The 22,715-nt window shown below is 34.2% G+C and overlaps 1 protein-coding gene across 1 annotated transcript; it reads right to left on the reverse strand.

Annotated features, from left to right (window-relative positions):
* Window positions 1-1,187: 1,187 nt before the first annotated feature.
* LOC120630050 (circadian clock-controlled protein daywake-like) lies at window positions 1,188-22,079 on the reverse strand. The gene is made up of 5 exons (XM_039899179.1): window positions 21,950-22,079; window positions 8,594-8,813; window positions 5,614-5,744; window positions 3,841-3,996; window positions 1,188-1,563 (listed from the first exon to the last, which is right to left on the reverse strand). The coding sequence occupies exons 1-5, from the start codon at window positions 22,023-22,025 to the stop codon at window positions 1,400-1,402; spliced, it is 747 nt and encodes a 248-aa protein (XP_039755113.1). The 5' UTR covers window positions 22,026-22,079; the 3' UTR covers window positions 1,188-1,399.
* Window positions 22,080-22,715: the final 636 nt, after the last annotated feature.

Consider the following 22,715-nt stretch of genomic DNA (forward strand, 5'->3'; position numbering starts at 1 on the left):
GGAGAGACCCGTGCTCTGTAGTGTACGGTAATGGGTTAGTATGATATAGACACTAAGGTCTCTAGTTACTACTGGTTTGTAAATCGAGTAGATTCCCAGGTGAGGTAAAGATTTGTTAGTTATGGTAAAAATTCTGATCTAGCCTTGAGTTGAATTTCTCGGTGTCCAACCCCGTGTCTAGGAGAGAAATTTAAGCCGTTGATCCCGGCCACTATCTAACTTCAAAAAATTGATATAAGGATTTTTTTTTGCAATCTTGATTGCAATCGCACCGGTCCCACCGGTCACCGATACCTTCTTTGACATCAGCACTCAACACCAAGTGGATAAAAATAAGAATACTTCATCCAAAACAGATAATATAATATATATATTATATTTATATATTTTTGTAATGTTTATATATTATTTATTGCACCACCTACATGTTATCTATGTTTTTTCCTCTTACGCCTTTGGTTGCCTGGAAAAAATCGCTATGTAGCGACAAGGCCACTAAATTGTACCCTCTTGCTCTATGTTTTGTGTTTTTATATCGCTGTAACTACTCTGTATTCCCTTAGTGTACAACAAAAGTGTATTCATTCTTTCATTCATTCATAATTGTGCGGTTTCTTAAAATTAAGAATTATCTTTTACCCAAACAAACTATATACTATTGAAACGTCCGGAATATTGCTCGCAGATGGTTAAAACATTATCCTATCTGCTTAACAGAACGATACAGAATAGAATCATATCAAGGCAGCAGTCAACAACGCTGGTTTCCTCTAACAATCTTATAGTAACACACTAGTACCCACAATGTGTAATGTACCATGAACATTAAGCTTATTTTGCTATACTCCGCGAAAATAATCTTACGGATACTCGTTTGTCAAAAGTGTTGGGCACCCTCGTAGCTTTAGTTTTAAGTTTACGAATGTAGTTACCGCCATACTCACTGCTATGTACACATTCTGTATATAATCAACGCATCAAAAGTGCCATTTATGTATTTAAATAAAGAAATATTTGACTTTGACTTTGAATGACGAGATGAAACTTTTGGAGAACGGTTTAAAATTTAATATTCCCAGAACATAGAATGCATTTCAATGCGCTGTTGAGATTCAAAAATCAATATATGACATGGATAGTTAAAAAAAGAAACAACATTATTAGGAACATTAAAAAAAAATATTTAATTATAGGTATTTCATATACTACATTTCATACACTTAAGTTTATACTAATTTATATCACGAATCTCGACGCCTTGGGAGTCGGATAATAATATTGCTTAATTTTTAAAGTACCCTGGCCGCGATTTCAGTTCCAAGGTCCGAATATCGGGTATCTCAGATATTATAATATATACTAAAACTTATTACTAAATAACTAAAAGCTATTTTTTATTTCAAGCCGGCAATGGGACGTAGATCAATTCACTGTAAGGAACCTTATTAAAGAATACCTCTATGGTCCTAATCGCTAAATCTACTGCGTAATCAACGAGAGGTTTCCCGAATTCTTCGGCGACGGTCTTCCAATTTTCATTTAGGAAATTTAATACTGTTTCACCTGAAAAATAAATGAGGTTATTTAGTCATTCGGTTATATAAATACAGCAGATGCAACTCTTCACTTCGGAATAGCGCTATATTTCATCACCATCAATAATTTGTAGACCATTTGTATTAGTACCTATCTTAAACCCTAAAGTTTAAAGGTTAATATGTAAGTTCGTATTGGCCTTGCCCTCCAAAAAAGAAATAGCTTACTAGATCTAGCATTATGAACAATATTGGTTTTTATTGCCCTAATGGAGCAGTTTATTTAATCCTTAGACAGTATGTCTGAATTAACTTGAAGAAAAAAGATATAATATTTTTTATTAATATACTTGTTATTTTTGTAAATATGAACCAATTTCAGTTTTTGCACTATAATTGCGAAGGGAGGGTTTTCCCATAATCACCACGCTAAGCAGACGTTTGGAGATCGCAGAAGATGTTAGTACTAGCTCAGACGATGCTGCTACCGGTTTTACCATTATATTGCCTTAGTCGCCTTGGACACCATCCACGGACATAGGAGGGTTGGTGACACCTGTATTCTGATCGACTGCTATTATCACACGGCATATACTTAAATATATACTCCAGAGTGTATAATCGAAGGAATACGGTCATTACTATTCAATAATATTGAACCAACTTTCAAAAATAGAATCTCTGCGAGACCCTTTTTTATTTCTGTCAATGCTACTATTGCATATCTTGATCAAATATATTTTATAAGTTTACTTTGGTCTAATAGGTCAGTTTAATAAGGATTAGATACATTGAATTTCCTCGATGGAAAGCAGCACATTACACAAATGATTTAATCTTTTTATAAATTCTCAATAAAAGGCCATTCCGGTCACAACCTAATGAAGAAATCAGCAAAGTAATGAAAATAGCTAAAAAGTTTAACATTTCTAATTAAAAGTTTGATTGGTTTTAGCGTAGTCTATTTCATCATAACGTCTCGAGTTTCGCAGGTGACAAATAAATGACTTTCCAGATAAAATAGAATTCGTTTTAAATTATCTACGTTTTGATTTTCAATGGATATCTTTGAAGGAAAGATTTCCAATATAATCATAACATCTTTTTGTCATCATTTACATTTTCAATCAGTCTATAGACTATAACTAGACAAATAACAGTATCAAGCCCCCTGGCCGCTTCAGAAGTCTGATTCTTCGCACAGTCAGTATACTTGGTATGTTTAGCAAGCGCACTCGATACTTAGGGTCTTTGATTACATTTGGCATTTCTAAATAATGATGTATTTCGGTCATGCGTGTAAACATAAAATTAATACACCCGAAAAACATAAACCTGCTGTTCCGTGGCGTGCACACTCAGTGGGCAGATGATGAAAAACGGAAAAACCTCCAACACAAACAAAAACTTAAGTGTACATTGTACGAGTTATAGAAAGCCTACAGTTAAGGTTTTATAACTCGTACTGGATATTTTTAGACGAGTACATATACCTAGGACATACGATCAACTGGATCGTATATCCTAGGTATATGTACTCGTTTCAATTTTGAGAAAGAGGTGAACCGCCGAATCTTACTCGGATGGGCAGCGTTCGGGAAACTTCGTGACATCTTTTCGTCCAAAATCCCCCAGTGCCTGAAGACTAAAGTCTTCGAACAGTGCGTGTTGCCAGTGATGACTTACGGATCTCAGACGTGGTTGCTAACTATGCGGCGATGGAGAGAGCTATGCTAGCAGTATCTCTACGTGATCAGAAATGAGGAGATCCGTAGGAGAATAAGAGTTACCGACATCTCTCAGCGAGTCGCGAAGCTGAAGTGGCAATGGGTAGATCATAGCTCGGAGAACCGATGGACGTTGGGGTCTTAAGGTGCTGGAATGGCGACCCGCACCGTTAAACGCAGCGTAGGTCGGCCCCTAGTGCGACAGATGACATCAAGCGAGTCGCTGGGAGCCGCTGGAGGTAAGCGGCCCAGGACCGTTGATTGTGGAATTCCCTACAAAAGACCTATGTCCAGCAGTTGACGTCCATTGGTTGAAATTATGATGATGATGATGATGACTGGATATTTTGTCAATTGTATATCATCACTTGGAGCATACTCTGTATGTACGCCATCAGTGGCGTGCACTTCATACATGCACAAAAGCACTGCCTACCCTAAAATTGATATTATAACTCGTATAGTAGGAGATTTTTGCTGTTTTATGCAATTTTCCTGCTGTATGTATACCCTGCTGAGAAACCAAGTGCACGCCACTGAACGCCATTGCTGGTTTTCAAGTAAAAAGTGCTACTTACTTAGTTCTTTGCTTTCCTTGAAGAGGTTCTTGAGGTCAAAATGCACGCGGTCACCGTAATCGAAGGAATATTTGTAGCTCTTAATCCCGAAGTAGTCGATGCCTTGTTTGTCTTTAACGTATTTCGTGTTGATATCCACTTTCATTCTTAGATTTGCTGGAAAATTAAAAAAATACAATTAATTTAGTTCTTGCGCAATTTTTTTTCTGAAATTACTTTTCAGTGGCTTATTTATAAGAACATCAATAGGCTCCGTGGAAGGTTAATAATAATGAGGAGACTCCTATCACATAGAAAAGAGAGATTTAGAGATTAAACCCTCCGCGCTCCGGTTGGCGGGTTTTAGAGATTATTACGTGAGTGGTACTAGAATAGTACAAATAGACGGCCGTTTGGCGCAGTGAGCACCCTGCTTTCTGAGTTCAAGGTTTCCTAAAACTGATTTTTTTTTTGTAAAATAAGTATTTATGTATAATATTCATAAAAATATTAATAAGTCATCTTAATACCACAAGTAACGTTTATTTTGGGGCAAGATATGTTTATTTATTATTATACAACTAATGTCCCGTCTTTGTGCTTTTATTCAATTTTTGACAGGAAAACCCACCATCCAAATTCGAGTATCAAAACTACTAGACCACCGGACAGAATATGGCCTTTCAGTTGTAATAAAATATTATTTAGTGCTTAATTAATTACAAAATAATAACTGCTTTTTAACGGAATTTTTTTGTAATTTTTTTATGAAGAAGCTTGGAGAGATAATTATGACTTACTTAGGTGGCGACCGACGGCTGTCTCATTAAAAGATCCCAATTATAAATTATTACTATAATTTTATTCTGTGGCTTTTCAAACCATCTCTTATTATATTATTACAAAGGTTACGTACTTTATAATATCGCTAGCTTTTTCCGAGTCTCGTAACAGTTAACATAATCTTTTTAACAGAAACTTTTAATTGTTTTAGCTCCTAAAGTACGCGTATAAATAACATGCTATACAGGTTTAGCTATATAAGCTGTCTATTTAAGCTTAACTTTATCTTGATAATATAATGTCAATATTTATAAAGATTTTTTAAAGGTTGTTAGTTACATACATAGAATTAAGAACATACAGAACTGTTATTCGGCCATATTTTTTTTGAGAAAAAGAAGAAGGTAGTGTACTAAATTGGAGTGGTTTTTGACGCTTCAATATTAAACATGTACACGCTTTCTGTATAATGATACAATCTTCACTCTTTATAATATTACAGTATAGACATAAAGACATAGAATTCTATCAACGTAACAATGACTTTGAGTTATTCTCAAATTAGCAGTGTTAACTTCAGCAGTTGAAGCTGCAAGATTGGTCCACATATGTTAAAATGAAACATCGTAACACAATAAAGCAAGATAGCTTTAAACTGGAACCCGCAAAGAGAAAGCGGAAACTTGGCGGCCTACGGTTTTGGTGAGGGTCTTAATAGGGTCGTGGAATGAGGTCAAGCTCAAAACCTCTAGGGACTCTGCACTTTATGAAGTCTCTGCGCCACAAGGGCGGTTAAACGAATTGAGAACATTCTTATTGAAGTAGTAATAATGTCATTGAATGTTATTTGCTTTACTATCAGTAATTTCATATTTCATTTCATATGACGGCCAATTGGCGCAGTGGGCAGCGACGTATAAGTCGAACATTATTATAATTGTGTATGTAACAGTTATTTATGTAATAATTCAATCAATATGCCGTCAAATATAATTTAATTTTCGAACTCACTTAGTTTAACTTTAGCATCCCCTTCTCCGTTGATAGGAAATAGAAGAATTCTACCAACTGCGTCGTACTGGCCTTTGATTGTTAGATTGCAATGGAATTCCAAAACAAAGTGTCTTTTGTCCAATTCGGATCTGAAACATACACATTACACAACATATACAGTTTTATTGTAAAAATTACAGCATTTATGATAAAAGCAACACTGACTTGGAGGAAAAGTTCTTTGCAATACAGTATATGTATCAATATGTTTTAATAAAAAAAAATTGTGAGCTTATTTTATTTACTAGCCTCAAGTTGGAGCACATATCTTAATATACCAATTTTGGTAATTCATTGGAGTAAGTAGTAGGTTTTTAAGTCTGACCTAGCAGGTTTTTAAGACCTTTTTTGTTCTGCTTATACCACTAAAAAACGTATCGTAAAGTCAGAACAGTTACGCAGTCTTTTGTCCCAACACTTCAACTGACAACACATTTTAAATCACAGAATGTTACAAAACACTTCTCAACTACCCCAACGCATACTCTGCGTACTTCGTATTAATAATGGGCCAGTCTATGTTCAGGACTCTACATATAAGCTTAAGTTTTTTTTCTCGTATGAAGAAATACGGACTAACTATTACGTTTTTGTAGCATGTACCAATGAAAGGTTTATTAAAGGCTACTGATGTGTGTGACATATAAGGTCAGCTTAGTCGGCATAGTTAATTACTTGATTTAATAAATATGCGGTAGTAACATGGATACAATCAAGCTAATTCAATTGACTCTTTTGACTCGTCCATATTCCTATCATACTGCATTATTAAAGATATAATGGCGGTTATTTTTTGACTGATTATTTGATATTATATCATTATTTTCCCATACATTAAAATAATTATTATATACTAGCTGCTGCCCACGACTTCGTCTGCGTTTGTTTTTGTTTTTGATGTGGCATTAAATTTAGTTGTAGATCTAAAAAAATTGAAGTATTCAGTACCGCTAAGCCTTAAATGAGGGGTTTGCTGTTCGCTGAGGAGTTCTGTCTTCTATCTCTAACCACAGTTTGGGCAAAATTAAACACATATATTATAACTATAACCTCTATAGTACAAAAATAATTATTTAAATTGGTTATAATTTGTCGGAGTGGTGTAAAATCGTCAAACACTCATCCCCTCTCCCAAAGGAACCGAGCTTAATGTCGGGATGAAAAGTATCCTATATTACTTGTAACACTTCCAAGAATATGTGTACAAAGTTTCATGAGGATCGGTTAAGTAGTTTTTGCGTAAAAGCGTAACAAACAGACTTACTTTGACATTTAAATACTTCAAATACTCCTAGGGTCCTAAAAGCCCTCAAAACCATATATTCAATTTAAGTAGCTGTTTTTTGTGTGGCTTCAGACGTGGCTAATTACCAACCTACATGCAAAGACGTACTGCCAAGCGATTTAACGTTCCAATAAAATAAAAACTCCTTAGTAATTTCAGCTCAAAAGTAAAGGCAAAAGTAGCACTACACTCATTTGGTTTTTAATGTTGTGCTGTTAGAAATTAGGTCTGCTGCATTTAAATTCATTGACGGTTCTTGTTTTCAATGACTTTATATTTCAACACACTGATTCTCTCAAGCAGCACGTTGGTTGAATTATTAAGTAGGGATGTAATTACACATAGCTATGCAGGTACATTTGATATAGCTAAGTAGGATTTTGTAAATGTTACGTAAATGTTATACTGATAGGATATTCCGACCTTTTGCTTTAGATTTCCAAATTCTGCAGCTAAATAGCCTTTAAACATTTATGGTAATAATACAATATTTTTTAAGTTGTTATTGCTCACTTTATTATCTATAAAATAAACATTTCTAGCTTGTATTTCCCATTTTATTTTTATTTTGAAAGTATTAATTATTATTTCAAGTTTCAAACAGATAAATAACTATTTGAAACTCTCAAATTAAATGAAAAAAATAATAACAAGGTCATTTGAGAGTTCTATAAAAAGTGGGAACTAATTTTTAAATTAATTTTTTGCTAAATAATTAAAATACAGAGCTAAAAAATAAAATAAAAAAATCAGCTCTCGAACCTCGAACCGGGGTCTTCTGGTTTCGGGACAAACGCTTGAGTTTTCGAGATTCAGATTACATATATTAGATAGATTGTTTTTGTTGTTGATTGTTGAATCTTAGCCTAATTATTTCTATAAGCAAATTCCTGGTAGATGTAGTAACGCCAGACCCAGGTCGTAGTATTGACAAGTGAATCCAATCCAATTAGTGCCGCTAAATCAAGCCCCCTATCACGCATCGGTAGAGCTAATCTATCAAATTTAAGAGCTTATCCGTCAAAATTTGATTGACGGATTTTACTAAGGTATTTCCTCATTGGTCTCTCCACTTTTTTATAACGATTAACATTATTTAATTTTGTGCATTATTAAGATTTATAAAGTACTAACATAGTGTTAATAACTTCATCGTCGTCATCATTAGTTCATAAATATCCCACTTCTGAATAAAAGAATTCTCTCATATTATAAGAGCTTTGGAGCTAATTTCATCTATGTTGCTCTTGCGCGGGTAGGCGGACTCTTAAGGTTATAATCAGATGTTTATTATTTCTATAATAAAAAGGAGCGTTTGAACAAATGGATCATAACGCCACTGGTACATTCGTCATACATAAGTCCTCGTCACTGGTACTTCGATTTTTTCATAAATAATCCTAATAATGTTTACCCCAATACGGGTTTCAAGTCTAGTACCTTGCTATTACTTACTTACTAATTGATATTTGTCGCTCACATTAACTTCTCATTGTGGGAGGAGACCCGTGCCCTGTAGTGGGCCGTTAATGGGTTGATATGATGATGCTGAATATTATACTTATAATTCTAATACCTTACTATAATATACTTATCTATTCAACCTAAAGCATAAAGAATATGAAAAAATATCTACTTCACTTGTCAACTTACATGACGTTATCCACAATACATTTCCTAAAGCCCGTGACTTTTCCCTTGTAAAATGTAACTTTTAGCCCATTCAGCGGTATCGACAGCCTTTCGATCACAAAAGGGTCTAAAGAAGGCACGTCTAGGCTGGGAATGCCTTTCACGAAGTCCGGGATGGCGTCCTGAGTTGCCTTTACAAGGCATTCCCTTGTTGTCGCGTTGCAAGGGTGGATGAAGTCGGCTAGAAATAACAAAAAGTATAAAGATAAAACTTATTCAACTTCAACTATTATAACAATGGTATAATACCATTCTGTTTATATGTGTAATATTTGGGAATTAAAAGACAATGTGAAAGACACAAAATAAAAAAAATAATAAAATATCTTCTTCTTAGGGTGCCGTCTCCTTACGAAGGTTGGCAATCATTAGGGCTATCTCTACCTTGGACACCGCTGCTCTAAATAATGATTTGGTGCTCTTTCCAAACCATTGTCGTAGATTTTTGAGCCATGATATTCTTCTTCGGCCAGGCCTTCTTCTGCCTGCCACTTTACCTTGTACGATAAGCTGAAGAAGTTCATACTTTTTGGTGTTCCGCATCACATGACCAAAATATTCTAACTTTCTTTTTTTAATTGTTAAGAGTACCTCTGGAACCTTACCCATTCTCTGCAATACAGTGCTATTCCGTACACGATCTGTCCAAGATATTTTTAACATACGTCTGTACACCCACATCTCGAACGCTTCGAGTTTCCTGGACATGGTCTCTGTTAGAGTCCAAGCTTCTACGCCATATAGGAGTACAGAGAACACATAACACCGCGCTATGCGTGTTCGAAGAGCAATGCTTAGGTTTCGGTCACAGAGAACTCTTTTCAGTCTAGAAAAGGCGTTGCGTGCTTGCTCTATTCTGCAGCGTACTTCAAGACTATGATCCCCTTTGTCGTCAACCATTGTGCCTAGATATCTGAACTTGGATACCCGTTCAAGAACCTGACCATTAAGGTACAAAGAATTGATTAGCTCAGGTGTCCGGCTTATTTCCATAAATTTCGTCTTTTTGGTATTGATGTTAATACCATACTCAGCACTAACGGAAGCTACAGAATTGACTATGTTTTGAAGCCCTTCAAGACTATCCGCGATTAATATGGTATCATCTGCGTATCTGATGTTATTTAACGTCTTACCATTAATTGATATACCGTCTGAAATGTTATCTAGCGCTTCCGAAAATATAGCTTCAGCATACAAATTGAATAGTAAGGGTGATAAAATACAGCCTTGTCTTACGCCTCTTTCTATGTCGATGTAAGAAGACAAGTTTCTGTTCACCCTTATATTTGCACTCTGATTCCAGTACAGATTTTTTATGAATCGGCAGTCTTTGAAGTCCAAACCTATCTTCTGAAGAACTTGCATCAATTTTACATGGCGCACTCTATCGAAGGCCTTCTCATAATCGATAAAGCAGACAAAAAGATTTCTATTCATATCCCAAAATCTTTGTACCAGCACTTGATAGCCGAAAAGTGCGTCTCTCGTACCTAGCCCGTTTCTAAAACCAAACTGGGTGTATGACAATTGTGATTCACATTTTGAGTAAATTCTGTTGTGAATGACTTTCAAGAACAGCTTCAAAACATGGCTCATGAGTGATATAGTGCGATAATCGCTACATTTCTTTGGATTTTTGATTTTTGGTAAGGTGATAAATGTTGATTTGAGCCAATCGGATGGAATATTACCAGAGTCATAAATAGCATTGAAGAGCTTCACGAGATAATATATGTTAAACTCCTCAATTTCCTTAATAATCTCAACTGGTATCTCATCGGGACCAACAGCTTTTCTTGTTTTTGCAGTTTTAATGGCATGATAGACTTCACTCCTGGTAATGGCTGGCCCCGCGTCTTTACAAATGAAATCGACCGGATCACACCGCGTATCATGAAAGAGTTCTTTTACATATTGTTCCCAAGTAACTAGTATTTCGTTCGTGCAGGTTGTGTAATTGCCATCATTATTAACAAGAGTTGTTTGGGAACATCCTTGGTGTTTAGGGGCTATTAACTCTTTAATCTTCTTATGCATGTTGAACGAGTCAAATTTCTTATCCAGTTCCTCGATAAGTGAACATAAATCACCATACCATGCTTCCTTTAATAAAATATATACATATACAATTCCTTAGGTTTGGCCATCGAGATTTTAATTTACTTAAAACAAAAGCACAAAGTAAAGGAATTATTTTATTTTAGAGAACTACTGTACCTGAACCTGACTTGCAAAGTGTCTAAAATATTCTTTATCTGATTCTATCTAATAGATGAAACAAATCTTTAGTAATTAAGCCAAGCAATTTGATTAAAAAAAAACTATTTTGCTGTGTAAAGTAGGTAAGTGTAAAAATTATGAAACTATTTGTTCTATAAAATAAATTAGAACACTTCTTTGTGGATTCTCTTTTATGTTGATATATGGACCATGTCTGACATTAAATAAACCTAATCTTATGAAATAAACCTTATTATATTGTGAACACATAGAAACATAATATTATGCGGAGCCCAAAGGCCAAGTTCAAAGCCAGCCAATGTTTCACAACATAACACACCTACCTCAATGTAATAGGTATTAGGTAAGATTTACCAATACAAGTGGGTATATTATTAAGTCTTGATCAATAGCAATTTTATTTAAGGTGTGTTGTTAAATAATAATAAGCCGAGGGGTGTATAACATTATTCATAACAAGGATAAAACATTTGTTTTTCAACTTTTTCCTGAGATCAACACTATTACATAGAAAAGTACTCAGCGACAACCATAATATCAACTGTATTTACTTTAAAGGTCAAATGAGATCAGGAATTTCTAAGCTACAGTAACAGTTAAAATGGCCCTTAATAATATTAACACAAGCAATAAATAATTGCGAATACATCAATATCTCGAACGAACGGAATCAATCTTGTAATTAGATTTTGTGCCCTAACATCAAACGCACCACATATTGTTCATCATGGGAGAAAATCTTTCAGGCTTCTCACGAAATACCCTATAATTGCATTTTGAATCCTCCATACACGAAACATGCGTTCACATGAAGACATCTCACCTTTATGGCTCTTATTGCTGTACAAACAGAGTCTTAAATAAAACAGCAGGTGTTATTGATTTGGCTCATCATACACTTAGATACATTGCATAGTCTAATGTATCTACATAATATCGTACTTGTAACAATTTGTTTTTGAATATACTAGTAAGTAATATTCTGTAGGTACGCCAAAAGCACTATTAATAATAATAAATCTTCTTTAAATAATAAGTAGTAAATAGACGTGATTTTGGCCAAACCTAACACGAAAGAAAATAAAGAGAGTGCTGTGCTCACAGCTTCACAAGGTGATACTTAGCCGTATTATTAACTTTTTAGGGATAACTTTCCAAAGTTGTGATAAGAAATATGCAGTGGCAATCATAACATCAGCTGTGTTTACATTCGTGGCCAAATGGGCTCACGGATTACTATGATAACGTAAAAAAATATCTTCCTAGCTCAGAATACAGAACACTGAATTCTGTGGTTCCTAGATAATATTAAAGAAGAAATCACCGACACGTTCAGACGCACACACATTTCAATGTCATTTAAAGTAAATTATTTTAGAGTTAATTTTAAATTTTAAATTGAAATATTAATTTTCATATCTCATAAGCTTATATAAAAGACATTATCTCGTCCAGCTTTCTAACCGTTCGATGATGAAAAGTATAAATACAAGTAAGTCAGAATAAAGACAAACCAAAAAAATATATAAATATTTAATTAAATTTAGAAAATACTGTAGACTTAAAAATGTTACACCCAGATTGCTTGCATTATAACTAGTAAGAATTTTGATTATATTCAAATGTTTCTAAGGTATATTACATACATAACTTAGAAACAAATGTCACTCTTCTGGAGCAGTTGAGAGAAAACAGAAGTTTAGCAGTGCTTTTGGAGTTTGCACTCCTTCACTCCTATATAAAACGAATAACATTGAACCAGATTGTCTTAAAACGTTTAATAAACGTTTAACATACAGCATAAATAATTATAAATGAACGTAAACTTGTCTTTGACCTTTTCAATTTCGTAAGAATTGAAGCTATATTGTTTTAACGAGAGGTATATAATATGCGTTGGACTACGTTGCACACGATATTAATGAATAACACATCAACAAATTTTTGGTTCATAGCTCATCAAGTCATCATCAACATTTTTTCACTGCAGGGCACTGGTCTTTCCATAGAAGGGAAGGATAGTAATACCCTTAAGGTTACCCCAATGGGGTTTGGTGGTAGGTTAGGATTAGGATCTAGTCAGGGCTTATCATCACTCATAATAATGCCTTTAGATATCAGCAGCGAATTATTAATTATTAATGTCAAGAATAGGTTATACATAAAATGCAAAGTGATTTTGTCTAGATAAGTAAGATGTATTTTTAAAACATACTTTATCCTAAAAGGTAACGAATAGGTTAGAAAAACTGGACTATATACATACTTCGCTTCACAAACATTCGTAGAATAGGACCCCTGACATAAATTATGATAATTTAATGACTGGGGCCGTATTCTAGCAATTGAGCACCGACAGGTGTATGTAGGAAATAATAAAGAGATATTAGGATTGCATATCTCTATAACAAGTCTTCACCGATGTATTCAAGACAGTAAAATATAAAAATACATTTGAAGTCGATATTTAAAACTAAAGGTAAGCCCACACTATGTCGTCTAGCCAGAGCGGCGTCTTGAGCAGCGTTCAAAATTCCGTCTAAACTGCGAACAATCATAAAAAGCGCGCGTTCAAGTAACTGTTTGGTGATTGGGTATATGCAGGACGCAAACTTGTACACCGCTTTGGACGCCGGTAGGACACAGTGATGTAGCCTTCGCTTAGCAGAAATAGCACTATATTATATACTTGGCTTATTAATTATATTTATTAGAGCATCAGGAGACGCAACTTATCTTTCGGATCAGACTTGCTTTTTTCGCGTTTTTATGTCATTAAATTTTTTGACGATTTAAGAATGGTGTAGTGACCAGACGGTATAACTATAGTACCGTGGTCGATGGGGCGGTGGTGTGGGATGCGACCTACGTCGATACGTTACGTCGCATCCCACAGTTTCTCACTTGCCTAGTACGTCCAAAAAAGCGGTTGCATCTGTCGAATTTGCTTAAGCGCCGTAAATACTCCGTTATTTATAACGACTACGTTTTTGCAGCGCTTGCGTTAAAGAGTCTGGGCTCATGGTCATCGGACATGAAAAATTTTAATAACAGCTTGTCCAAAAATCGTGACCCAAAAGCTGGCGCTTCTTTAGCCCAACCGCTATCTATCAATTAAAAGGGGCAATAGCGCCAGCATATCGGGTACCATACCCAGAAGTTAACTGTTAGATGGCTTATATTTTTTGTAAATACATATTAATGTTAGTTTGTAATTATTATTACGTGTTTATTAATTGGAATTCTAATTAAAATTAAATCACTACCAAATAATTGAGTATTGAATATTTGAAAAACCTCCTCCTTTATTTAAAGTCAGTCCTTTTAATAATCGTGTCTTACGGGGACTGTTGTATTATGTTTTTATTTTACCGGTCTTGGTGACATGATGACAAAGTGTTTTTTTTCTTGTCCATTATCTTGAGTCTATTATTATGACAATGATACTGTACTGTGATTTAAGTCGCTATGATAATTGTATGTATGTAAGTTATACCAACAAACATTGGTGGGACTTGCTTTAATCATATGAAAACCTTGATTGGGTTTTTTATTGCCCTAAGATCCTGTACTATGTTAACTCGAAACCAGAATGCCTTGGCCTGTAAACCGACATATTAATACAACAAGACGGACCTTCAGATTTAGGGTTTTATGGACTTTGGAACACTTCCAAAATATTGTTCGTGTTAATCAAAGACTAAAATTATACAATTTATTTAGCAAAAGTAAAATTTGTTCTTATGCTCAATTTAATTAAAACTATAGATAGGTATATCTGTGAAACACATCTTCACAACTTCAGCAGCATTTAGATTGGAAAAATTAGTTTGCATGCGTGAAAGAACTGGTACTTAGTTCATTATTTAGCGTTTACTCTTATCACCTCATAAGGTAATTTTGGACCTACCAATGCATAAGTTTAAAGAATGTGTTAAAACACATTTATTACAGCGAGGTTATTATACAATTGATGAGTTTCTTAATGACAAGGTTGCTTGGAAGCATCTGGCTCCGCTTTCATCTCTCACAAGATAGAAAAATGAATGTTAAAATATAAAATGTAAATTTTTGATGTTGGAAAAGAGCAACTGCTGAGTTTCTTGCCGGCTTCTTCTCGGTAGAATCTGCCTTCCGAACCGGTGGTAGAGTCACTACACACGGACAGACTTGACGTTTCAAAAGTGCTTGTATTAGGCCTACTTGAAATAAATGAATTTTGAATTTTGAATTCACCCATTTTATCGTTTTTCCTACATTTTCCTCATTTCCATAATTTGAAGAAATAATGGTTTTTCAACTAATTAGGGCAAAAATAAAACATTGGAGTTATCAATAGACATATTTACGTTTTAATGTAGTACAAGGTAAGAAATCGCCTAAGTTATTATTTTAATTTAATAACTAGCGCTTGACTGCAATCGCACCTCGATCGATGGTAAGAGATGATAAAGCCTAAAGATGCCTAGATTCCCTTGATTTGATAGATTGGACATAATAGATATATTTAGATTTTGTGTAGGGTCTAGTGCCCTATTTTCGTCCGGTGCTCTGATTTCGGCCGAAGCGGACTTCTTGCAAAGTGCATACCATCTGAACCTTGCTTAAAAGGTACAGCGAGTTCATTACTCGCTGTACCTTTTAAGCACTGGCCAATACGCGCAAGTTAGAAAACAAACTGAAATATATTTATTTTGTGTCTCAATTCATAACCGTTAGACAGCCGTCTAAATTAGCACCAACGGCTCTATTCGCTGCTTTAGGTATATTTTTGTACCTAAACTGCGGTGTGACATAGACATGTACAGCTTACTTCCGCCTTTATTCTACGTAATTTTTATTTTTCTCTCATGGGATAAAATGTTACCTTGAAAATTCCTGCCCAATTAATTTCTAAATATTTATAAAATCACCACCTAGAAGTTTTACTGCAAGAAAAAGTTTTGTAATAATCTTGCATACATAATATAAGGGATATGAATTAATAGTAATTTAGTTAATGTGCTAGCAACTCGCAAATAGATTCAAAAAGGATAAAGATTATATGCGGTGCCTTGATAAAATCCAATTACGGACGTGAATTGTAATCTCATACTCACTAATTATAACTTGTTTGAATAGATTATGTAAGACGTGTGATCATTATCATCTTTATTACACCTAACTCTATTACACTTAATATTAAGCCTCGCATTATTTCTCAATTCATAATTTTTATTTGTATGTCATTCTATCATTATAATCTACTAGCTTAGCCATCGAAGTGCTCGTAGCAATATTCATTTCGAACGCATCAATTGGCTGTCTCTCTCTGACGCAAACTTAGCTATCGTTCTTCATCGTTTTATTTCGGAAAAATATAAGCCATCACTAGATATTAAGCAACCCAGGTATACATGAGTCTCTACAGTGTCTATACCCTCATTGTATGCTTCAAGCATTCGAAAACTTACTCGTCCAGGTTTTTTTTAAATTTCAACGAATTTGCCAAATTTCGATGATCGGTGTTAGTTGTTGAGCTAGTTGAATATAGGTAAAAAATTAACAATTTCACTTTCACATTCTAAATATTAGTATGGATTCCACCATACCATTAATTTTAATATTTATAATGAACCAAAGTTTAGCATTTAGGTTTTATATTTATAAAATCGCATTTGCTTTAAATAACTTTAATTAGTTCTCGTAAGAAGGTATAATAAACATGACATAACATACAAAAAATATATATATTAAGAAGGCTTTTAGGGTTGATTGCCCTGATTTCGTTTGGTGCTCTGTGTTACATAATTTATACGTGGCTAGCTTCGTGCCCGCGACTTCGTCCGCGTTTGTTTAGTTTTTTAAAGCGTCGTGGTGTGAACAGTTTTTTACCCAGGCTTAATATTAAATACAATATCTCCAGGATGCAAGCTGTACGTATTTATGCGCAATCTCCTTAAGATCAAAAGATTCATTAATATTGGTTACATATTGGTCTATATATGACAGAGCAATCGTGTAACAAAGTCTAAATCTTTCATCCCTTATACTGCAGGAACCCTTATGTTTTTGCTTGAATAGCTGAAATTTTAACCCAGAGTATCAGCTATAAGTATACTAAATTGTATTAAAATCCGTTTAGTTCAACGTAATGCGCTAACAGACAAACAGAAGGACAAAAATAAAAAAAAACTATTTCGATCTTTTGTGAATATTTAAGAATTCCCTACATATAATTTCATTCTCTTAGCGGTGGAAAAAAAATTTAAACCCACTTTGGGGTGGATTTAATATAAAACCTATCATGCAGGCTGAGCGTTGATTAACAGCCGGTCAAAACTTTGAATTTTATATACCTATATCGATAAATATATTCATGTTGCTACTTTAATGACATCAACATTTATTATAAACCCCTCACACTTGACTATATCAATAATTAGGAGAAAACAGAACTAATACTCAAATGAGTTCATATAGATCCATTATAATTTTTAGGCTTAACTACCGTTTAACACTACACGAATTTGTCTATAATGATCCATGTAGAATATTGACGCAATGATTATAATGAATTAACAATCCTTGAGCAACCTTACACATTGCTCTACAGGGCCGGGCCTGATACTTTTATTCTATCACAACACGTTACGTTAAATTCATCATTGAATTGAAATTAAAGAAGATTGGTTGAAATTCGCATCACAAAATGCATTTATTGCGCAGTTAAGATTTCAATGCCACAGAGAATCAGGGCAGCCAGTAAATATCCTCTCAGGTTAGCTATATAATTTTAACATAGTAATAAATTATGAGACCTTTGACACTTCTACCTACAGAGAATGATGTTTAATTTTCTATTAATAACCTAACGAAGTCTGATTAAAGTAATTGCCTATTTACACTGTTATTTTACTGAATCCAATTTTATATAAACCTTGTTTCAAGAATAGGAACATAGTGATTATGTACCCTTGACATACGGAGCTTGTGGTATAATTATCTATGGATATAAATAAAACTTTATAAGAAATGCGCAACCACTCCATAATTTACTATTAATGGAGGGCGACATGTAGGTACAAGTTTCCGCCACGGGTGGGTGTAATTTGGGATTCCCTACACTCATTATGCCTTCTTTTCTATTTTCTGCGTCAAGTAATGTAATTTTACTAATAAGCTATTCGACGCTCAACCATTTAATCATTACATTTATCATTATTTTGAAAGAAACCCTTTCTGTTACCTTTTCACGCCTAAACGGCAGATAGAATTTAAATAAAACCAGCAGACCCGGTAGACGCCGTTCTGCTAGAAAAAGCAGCGCCTCATTATACTTTATGATATTTTAATCAAATTTGGTATCACACTGACAGCAGCACCACCTACTGGGCTTGGGGGGTTAGTATTTTTTGTCGCCAAATAAAAAAAAACTCTACACTAATTCACCTAATGGTATGAAATAAACTTTTCAATGTATTATCATACATATCGTGTATTATCATATTGAGTACATTAAAAATATTTAATATAATAAAAAATGCATAGAAATCTGTCCGGAGTGCGAGAAATCTCCGTGAAACGAGTATTTTATTTATATTATTTGTCTTGACAACATATCAGGATACGGATAACATACACCATATGTAACGTTATATCTTAAAACATGTTAGTACGTTGTTTAATTGTTGCCAACCAACCCTTAAATGGGGTAAATTCCCACGACTGCCCAAAAAAGGTGTATAATATTTTTGTGTCAAATGTTAATGGTCAGGGTTCATGGATGTAATGTATGTTAATTACTTTATTTTGTTACTAGGTGTTGCCAGCGACTTCGTCTGCGTTTGTTTTTGTTTTTCGAAAGAGGCATTCGATTTAGGTGTAATTCTACGCACTTTATGTATTTAGGATAGCTAGATAAGCCTTAAATGACGGGTTGGCTGCTGCCCGCTGAGGAGTTGTGTCCTCTATCACCAATCACATTCATCAGATCTACACAAAATTTAGGCAAAATTAAACAGACATTTCAACCTCTAAAGTACAAAAGTACGTATTTAAATCGGTTATAATTTAACGGCGTTATGGTGTAAAATCGTCAAAAACTTTCATCACCTCTCCCAAAAGAACTGAGCTTAATTTCGGGATAAAAAGCATCCTATATTAATTCTAATACCTTCAGAAATATTATGTGTACAAAGTTTCATGATGATCGGTTCTGTAGTTTTTGCGCGAAAGCGTAACAAACAAACTTACATTCACATTTATAATATTAGTAGTTATAGGGATAGGGATAGGGATTTACTTTAGCCTGAACAGGTTTGGATGTATGAGGTATCCTTAGGTATCCTTAAAACATCCCGAGTGACACATATAAACACATCGGGGGTCGTACTCGGTTCACCCGTTAGGGAGGCCAAAGTATCAACTACCTAGTACTGCTCTTGTTTATTTTCCTTTAGATGACTTAGTTGTGCGAGTGAAACTGGGACATAAAACAATAACATCAAGCGTAGGAGTTACGCCGATTGGGAGATATTTAGCCATCAAAATGGCTGGATATAACTTGATCTAATAGTTATGCCTTGTTAATATGTCTTAATGATTTTTTAAATAATATTTTAATGAGGTTAGGCTATTGGTGGTTTTTATTTAATATTTTTTTTCTACTTGCCTTTTTACATATTTTAATTTTCTACTTAGTATCAAACGCAGTTACTTTATGTTTATTACTACTTCAGTTATGTTTATGGATGCCATAAATATTTTATATTAGCACCTATTTGATATTTTGTACCTATACAGCATTATTTGTTATCACTTTACTGTTTGTTTACTTCACACAATCACTTAATGTTGTTTGAATATTAAAGTTATGACATATACATTCATATGCATACTAGCTGGTGCCCGCGTTTATTGTGGTTATTTTTGATTTCCCTGAGATGAATGTAGTCTATGTCTTTTCAACTAACTCTATGCCAAAAATCAACTTTGTTGGTTGCTTAGTTAGGGCCTGAGTATGTTCAAACAAACAAAGTTTTGCGTTATGATATTTCCATAATATTAGTATGGATTAAGGGTTTTAAATGTCGCATGTATCCTGAGTTGTTGGCTTTTTCTTTATGTGGTGTTTCTCAATGTAATCCAAACACTTGATTGTCAAGTTTGTAATACCGCAAATTGGTATAGCTTTTATTTTGTGTAGAATTATTATATGATTATGAATAGGTACACCAATGGAGTTTTAATATAATAACACTACCGACAACTTCAAACCAATAACTTTAAGCAGCAATGTTACTTTGAAACAAAATGATTTAATTACCTACCTAGTATTTTGTGTCGTTTCTAACAAAACATAAGCTTCCGATTCAAGTTTAGCATTCCTGACAGCATCGTGCATCGTTATTTTTAATAACTGATTGCTGATACCTTATCTAGAAAATTTTATAACCTAAATGATATTAACTAAAATGATATAGATATGCAATAAATATAAATCACTATTCTGGCATTGATGGAATTTGATATGAAGGAAAGGTCATGGAATCAATACTACATAAGATTATTTTATATGCGAGTGAGTTTGTTCGTTTGTCTTTCTTTTACGCAGCAATTTTCACATTTATGTCAGTAGTAGGAAAATAAGGACAGTCATCATTTGCATATCAACCCATTCACGAAAGTCAATGGGTCTCCTCCTACTTTAAGAAGGGTTTAAGACTAGAGTCCACTACGTTGGCCCATTGGTGGACTCCACACACCATTGAGAACATTATGGGGAATTCTGTGGCATGCTGGTTTCCTCACGATGTTTTTCTTAACCGTTGAACTCGTGCCCCCGAAAGTGAAGCCAAAGTCCTAACAAAAGTCCTATCAACGTTTCGTTTCAAGCCTATCATAAGATACATCTTGATATAACTATCCACTTCAGAAGTATATCTGAACAAGTCAGCTTGCTGCTAAAGAGCAAATCAATCGAATACCCTGGTTAGACAACGTTGATCTAATTGAGTTACTAGATGGGTGGCAGATTGTGTTAGTACCAATTAGACTTAAATCTCTCTCGTTTTTAAATCTCTTAAATCTCCCTGCCAATCTGCTATTTATTTATACCAACAGCTGTATTTTTGAGAGGTATTGAACTAAATCTAAACAATTTTGAGATACCTGTTACAATATGCAAACAAAGACCTGAAAATTCAGAAAAAGATATTCGTATATTTTATCTGTAGTTCTCTTGGTTGATGAGTAATTATATCTAAATGGGCTTGCTATAGTATTGCTGTTTCCAATGCCGCAGGTATTACGTTTAAAAAGAATAAGATATCGAAGATTATGAAACAACAGACTTTTATGTCGTAATGAAATTTGTTTGTAATCATCACATTAAGCACTTAGTACCTACTCACAAAACATTTTGCCAATGTCCGCTAACTGATCATCATTATCATCCTATCAATCCATTACCGGCCCACCACAAGGCATGGGTTTCTCCCACAAAGAGAAGGGGTTAAGGTCGTAGTCCACCACGCTGGCCCAGTGCGGATTGTATATTATTTGGACTCCACAGACTTTTGAGAACATTATGCAGAATTTCTGGGAATTCTTTGGCATTAAGGTTTCCTCGCTATGTTTTGAAGCAAGTGCAATTTAAATGCTTAAAACGCAAATAACTTAGAAAAGGTAAAGGAGTGCATGCTGGGATTCGAACACGGCCCCCGTGAACGTGAAGTTGAAGTCCTACCCATGGGCTATCACCGTTGATCGTATTATACATATACTAAAATCAATTATCTTAGCAAAATAGATGTTACAGATTATTGAAAAAAAAAAACTTTGCCTATATAAACTCACTATAGTTCTTTATCTGTTTGTTTACCTACATAGGTAGGTAAACAAACAGATATAGAAACTTGTGCGCGGAAATGTATTGCTTGTTGCATTTCAGCGCGTTTAATAGATTTCCGTATTTAAACAATTAATGTTATATATTTTTTTGTTGTTGAAATAATTGAAACTCAACAATGAAACTAAAAAGCGAATCAGTTACTACGATAACTCTATTAAAAAACAGTATTGAATACTTACGCGCCAACTTTCCATATCCCAAGCTGCAAGAACTGAGCACAAAACACATAATACCGAATGCCGCCCTCAAAATCATTGTTATTTCTTACGTTATTAGTTTTTTGGTATAGTGGATTCACCTCAGCACCGGCCGCGGAGTAAATAACTGTTATATATCTTCTAACCGATAGATATTAAACCTTGCTGACATTGTAGCCGACCGGTTGTTAAGACCTTAACGCTATGCCTCCCCTTTCAATCTCGATCGAGGCGTTACAGCTTTATACGTACGATCTGTAAATAAAAAAAAACTTTTTACTAGATTTACAAATAAAATATTATTTTATAATTCTTTTAATAAATTTTAATTAAAAAAATATTTAATTCATTGGTTTTGGAAAATGTTTGTAGATAAGCATTTATTTAAAGTTACGATACTAATGTTAGTATCGTAACTTTAAATAAATACCTTGAGAAATATAAAATGGTAGCTGACGCATACCCGTACAATTTCTTGAAAATAATGGGGAATGATTAAATTTACTAGTCACTAATAGATGTAAATTTATTTTCTTGTGTTATCTTATATTTACTTTCGTAAGTAAATAGGTAACGTTTCATAAATTTAAAATTCAACTAAAATTTTCGAAACTGACAGGATTTGAACCTGCGACTCGCAATCGCGGCAATTAGTATATTGCGACTGTAGCGCGGTCTAGTAGGAAACATTTGTTTTGGTGCATATTATAATAAGACAGGAGATGAAAAGACACATCGCTTTTTTATA

This window comes from Pararge aegeria, chromosome 15 (genome assembly GCF_905163445.1).
Source record: "Pararge aegeria chromosome 15, ilParAegt1.1, whole genome shotgun sequence".
NCBI lineage: Eukaryota > Metazoa > Arthropoda > Insecta > Lepidoptera > Nymphalidae > Pararge > Pararge aegeria.

What these genes read in the sequence shown, in the direction of transcription:
- LOC120630050 (XM_039899179.1), bottom strand. Translation starts at nt 22,025, where the DNA reads ATGATTTTGAGGGCGGCATTCGGTATTATGTGTTTTGTGCTCAGTTCT. An exon ending in GGGATATGGAAAGTTGGCGC is followed by an intron (nt 8,814 to 21,949) that starts GTAAGTATTCAA and finishes TGTTATTTCTAG; the next exon opens with CCGACTTCATCCACCCTTGC. An exon ending in TGTATTGTGGATAACGTCAT is followed by an intron (nt 5,745 to 8,593) that starts GTAAGTTGACAA and finishes TGTATGTTTCAG; the next exon opens with ATCCGAATTGGACAAAAGAC.